The sequence below is a fragment of the Bison bison genome, unplaced genomic scaffold (genome assembly GCF_000754665.1).
Source record: "Bison bison bison isolate TAMUID 2011002044 unplaced genomic scaffold, Bison_UMD1.0 scf7180017864211, whole genome shotgun sequence".
Taxonomy (NCBI): Eukaryota; Metazoa; Chordata; class Mammalia; order Artiodactyla; family Bovidae; genus Bison; species Bison bison.
Window position 1 is genome coordinate 807,403 of NW_011494783.1, and position 4,792 is coordinate 812,194.

General features: G+C 47.9%; 1 protein-coding gene across 1 annotated transcript in view; it reads left to right on the forward strand.

Moving 5' to 3' along the window:
* The window catches only part of ARHGEF5 (Rho guanine nucleotide exchange factor (GEF) 5), a 32,934-nt gene that overhangs the window by 3,610 nt on the left and 24,532 nt on the right, over positions 1–4,792 (forward strand). Inside the window, exon 2 of the mRNA XM_010844866.1 lies at positions 4,155–4,790. Within this exon, the coding sequence (XP_010843168.1) occupies positions 4,167–4,790 (624 nt within the window). The 5' untranslated portion in view covers positions 4,155–4,166. The remainder of the gene's footprint in view (positions 1–4,154; positions 4,791–4,792) is intronic.

Here is a 4,792-nt window from a genome sequence, read left to right on the forward strand (position 1 = left end):
GGTGGCCCACAGATAGGCAAGACTGACACCCCACCTCCGACTGCAGACATTACAGTTAACGAGCCTAATTTTCATTCATTTAAGTCTAGACCGATCTTTTAAAATCGTTGCATTAAAAATTACAGTTTTGGGTCTGTTGTTGTTCAGTCGCGAAGACTCTTTCGCAGCACCGTGGAGCTCAGCAGGCTCCTCTCTCCACGGGATTTCCCAGGCAAGAATACTGGAAGGAGTTGTCCAGGCAATCTTCCCCACCCAGGGATCGAACCCACGTCTCCTGCATTGGCAGGCAGATTCTTTACCACGGAGCCACCAGGGAAGCCTGTGTATGGGTATAGGACCGGGACAATACACATGTCAGGGAGGCGAGACTACAGATTTAATCACTGGGTCGCCTTAGGCAGGTAGGAGCCAAGTTTCAGAAAGTGTTCACGGTGAGCAGGTATATTATTTAATGTGCGGTTGGGAGAAGAAGGTCACGTCGCTGCAGGATCATCTATAGTGATTATACTATTCTGTACTTAGGCTGAGTGTCGGGGGCAAATCACACACTGTGTCAATTAACTGGAAAAGGACATAAAAGCCCTTGTACACAGTATGCTTGTGTTAGACATGGCCCTTTAGCCCATAGAGATGGTACCTGTGTGAAGTGACCAGGAGCTTGTCTCATGCGACAGCTGCCGGGTGGCGAGGGACATGCTCATTTGGTTATGTCAAGCTGTCCCTGTAGAGTCTGCAAGGGTGGTTTAGTGTTTTGTGTGCGTGTGTGTGCATGCATGTGTGTGCTTATGTGAGTGTCTATGCACGTGCAATATCTCAGCAAGAGAGCCAGCATTGGGGGTGGTGGGTTTCCTCTCTAAGCTTAGACCAGACAGGGAAGGGTGAGTCCAGGTGGAGCTGTGAGTTCTATAGGGCCCCAGGGTCTCCTCTAGACTAGTGACCGGCCAGCTTTCTTACAGCTGGACTTCCAGTTGCTCATGGTAGACTGAAGTCAGGAGACCATGTTTTGAGTTCACCTGTACTCAGGAAACTTGAAGGTTAGCTGACTTTCAGTTTCCTCATCTGTAGATTAGGCAAAATTTTCTGTGTGTCTCCAAAAGTCCATCCTGCTCATAAATCCAATATTTGCCTCTTACACTTTCTTTCTCCCAAGACACATACAATTCCTGACATGTCTGCTACCACCAGTGTTACCAATCCTTTTTTTTTCTTCATTTTTTATGTTGCCTTCTTTAATCTTTATTAGGACTCTTTGCAAACAGCATATATTATCCCCTTTCTGAGAATAAGAGAAAAAAAATGTTCAACTACATGATTTCTACAATTATGTTAAAATTAGTAAGATACGAAAAAGGCAGAACTAAAAGTTGGACAACATTCTTGTAAGTCTATGTTCTTCCTTCCTTCATCTGTGCAATAAATCTTTGCTGAGGGCCAGCTAAGCTGCGGGAAGAAGGAATTGAACAGTTAACATGGCAGCATCTGTGTTTTCCTGAAGCTCATGGTCTGGCCCAGAAAGTAGACACTATATGCATAACTCCAAGTGTGAAAGAAGTAGTCAAGTGTCCTCTGGGCAGGAGAAGAGGACTCCAGGTCGCAGAGCCACACCCGTGAAGGCCTCCAGGTGACAGGAAGGGGAGCTGAAGGCTCTGGAAGCCAGTGGGATGGGGGAAGTGGTGACCGACAAGGATGCTGCTGTAGGGAAGACAGAGGCCAGGTTGTGGAGGGCATGCTACCCAAAATATATATTTGGGTTTCACTCCAATAGTTAGAGACTACTGAAGAAATTTAACCAGAAGTGGGGCCTTTGATCACTCAGGCACTAAGGAGAGAATGCCTCGGAAAGAGGGCAAGAGAAGCTGTGTGGAGGCCAGTGGCCAGCTGCAGTGAACTGGGTACGAGAGGGCAGCCGCATGGACCAGACTCTAGCAGTGGAGATGGAGAAAAGTGCACAGACTTGAGTGAGATTTAGGAGGAAGGATCCAGAGGAGTTAATGCTCAATTAAATATGGGGAATGTCAGCCAGGAGGGAAACAAGAATTTTTATTCCATCATGGAAAAATATTTACTGAGTGCTTAGTATGGGTCACGTATTATATTCTGTTGTTCAGTTGCTAAGTCGTGTCTGACTCTTTGCAACCTCATCATGGACTTCAGTTTGCCAGGGCTCCCTGTCCCTCACTATCTCCTGGAGTTTGCTCAAGTTCATGTCCATGGAGTTGGTGATGCCATCCAACCATCTCATTCCCTGCTGGCCTACTCTCCTTTTGCCTTCAATCTTTCCCAGCATCAGGGTCTTTTCCAGTGAGTCAGCTGTCGTAGGTATAGACAATTGAGCAAAACAGATGTTGTTCTTGATCTTCTGAAGCTCATTGTTTGAGATTGATGATAAACTAAAATACACACGTAACTACATAATTACAATTGCCTAAGTGCTACAAAGGAGAAATAAAGTGAACTCTAGGTGATAAGTGCTACAAAGAGGAGCAAAGTAACCCAGTTAGAGGGTTCAGCCGGTCAGTCAGTTCAGTCACTCAGCTGTGTCCGACTCTTTATGACCCCACGGACTGCAGCACGCCAGGTTTCCCTGTCCATCACCAGCTCCCAGAGCTTACTCAAACTCATGTTCATTGAGTCCTTGATGCCATCCAACTATCTCATCCTCTGTCGTCCCCTTCTCCTCCCACCTTCAGTCTTTCCCAGCATCAGGGTCTTTTCCAATGAGTCAGTTCTAATGAGTCAATTAAAGGGTTGGGGAAAACTTAAGAGGAAAAAATGTAGTCTCACAAATAACTACCTGTATGTGTAATGTCAAATTGGTGTCCACTGCAGTGTCAAATGTCAGATGCTGGCAAGAGCCACCGAAAATAAGCATCCACAGAGTCTTGTTTAGAGTTAGCACGTTGAAGGTTGTAGGGGAGGTGAGCAAAGTGGTGCCCTTAAAGTTCGGTTGGAGGTAGAGGAGATGCAAAGATATGAGAAGAGCAGGTGTGAAGAACTCCAAGTACATCTTGGAAAGAGAAGAAAGCCACAAACATGCTTAAAGGCTGGTGGGATGGTTCCAACAGAGAAGGTGAAGGTGCTAGAGAACGAGCTAACCCACTGCATCAGGTCCTGAGAAGGCAGGCTACAGAAGATGGCACTTGGAGGTGAGGGTGCTCTGGCATAGTCAGAGGGGGATGATGGACAGAGGGAAGTGTGGGTTGCTCTGAACTGCAAGAAACAGAAGCAATTCCTCTCCATTGGTTTGTAAATTCTTTGCAAAGTAGCAAAGAGAGGTGGGAAGATCAAAATATGACAAGTGATGAGATGAGTTCATGCTAGAGAGAAGGGGGGAGTAAGATGGTGAGGGGTCCCCAGTTTGATGGCCCTCATTGGAGTGGGTACCCTTTGTATCTACTCTTGTTCTTGTCTAATCTCATCTGGTTCTCATCTAAGTCTAGTTATCATTCCACTTTACTAAAGCTGTTATATAATTGAAACACAATTTTTTTGCTGTTGTTAATTAGTCACAGGCTTTGCTAGACACTCTGTAAAATAAGGTGAGTGAAATTCAGACCCTCTATAAAGGAGATTATACGGTGCTGTGGTATCTCAGGCACCGGCCATAATGGCCAGACCTGTTTTAATCCCGTCAGCAGTTTAGAAGGAGGATTCCCCTCCAGACACTGCTCCTCTGGGCTGTAAGATCTAGGGTGTGTCCCTCACACTGTTTGGGAGTTATATGGGCCTGAGTCACTCTTGGTGTCCAGAGAGTCGACAGGGAGACACCATGACGTCATACCACCTAGAGCTTAATGACCACTGGGGAATGCTGGGAGCTCTCTGACAGCGGTCTGGTGCCCTAACGTAATTGTTTTCATCTGTCTCCTTCACAAGACTGCAGGCTCCATGAGGACACAGTCTGTTTGCCTCGTTTGCTACTGAATGCCCCACCCTTGAAAGGGTGACTCGGCAAATATTTATTAAATGAACAAATCAATGATAAATTTTATAGAAGCCACTGCTTACTTTGTGAAGGACGTTTTGTCTCAAAGAATGACTGCAAATGGAACCAAAGAAATGCCCCATGCTTGTTCTTTATGGTCTGTCCCTCTGGATAAATAACAAATAAAGCGGAAGAGGGGGTGGAAACTTGGTCTCTTATTCCTCTTTAGGATTCAGTGCTGATGGAGGCGGAGGAGCCCCAGCATGGAGCCTCGACTCCCATCCCTGCCAGAGCAGAATTTCCTGTTATCTGGGCAGCTCCCATGAGGAGCAGCAAGACCCCTGCCTTGGAGCCTGCAGCCGAAGAGGGTGAGGACCCGCGGTGTCAGTGGGCTGAGGGCTGCACACTCTTGGAGACCCAGCAGAGACACGTGAGGGATGAGAATGACCGTGCAGCTGAGAGCATGACCTCTCTCCTCAACGAAGCCTCTCCAGAGGTGGAGACCGACCAGGAAACCCTGATGGCTGAGGCCTGTGATGATACCCCCTCATGCCAGGAGGCCGGGCCCTGGAGCCTGGAAGATAGACAGGCAAGGACGCCAGCTTCCCTGGATTTCCTGGCCTGCCCTGACCAGGGTGACTGTCTGGACACGGCCTCGGTATCCAGGGATCTGGACACCAGCGTGGAGGTGGACTTTAAACCAGAACTCACGTCTTTGATATTGGAAACGGGACAAGCAGAAGGGAAGGAGGAAACATCCTCCAACGCCTATGCCCGGACCAGACACAGGCCTTCCTGTGATGATGAGCACCCGGCTGAGACCAGCCGGCCCCTGGAGGACTCGGAGTGTGGACCTGCCAGGCAGGA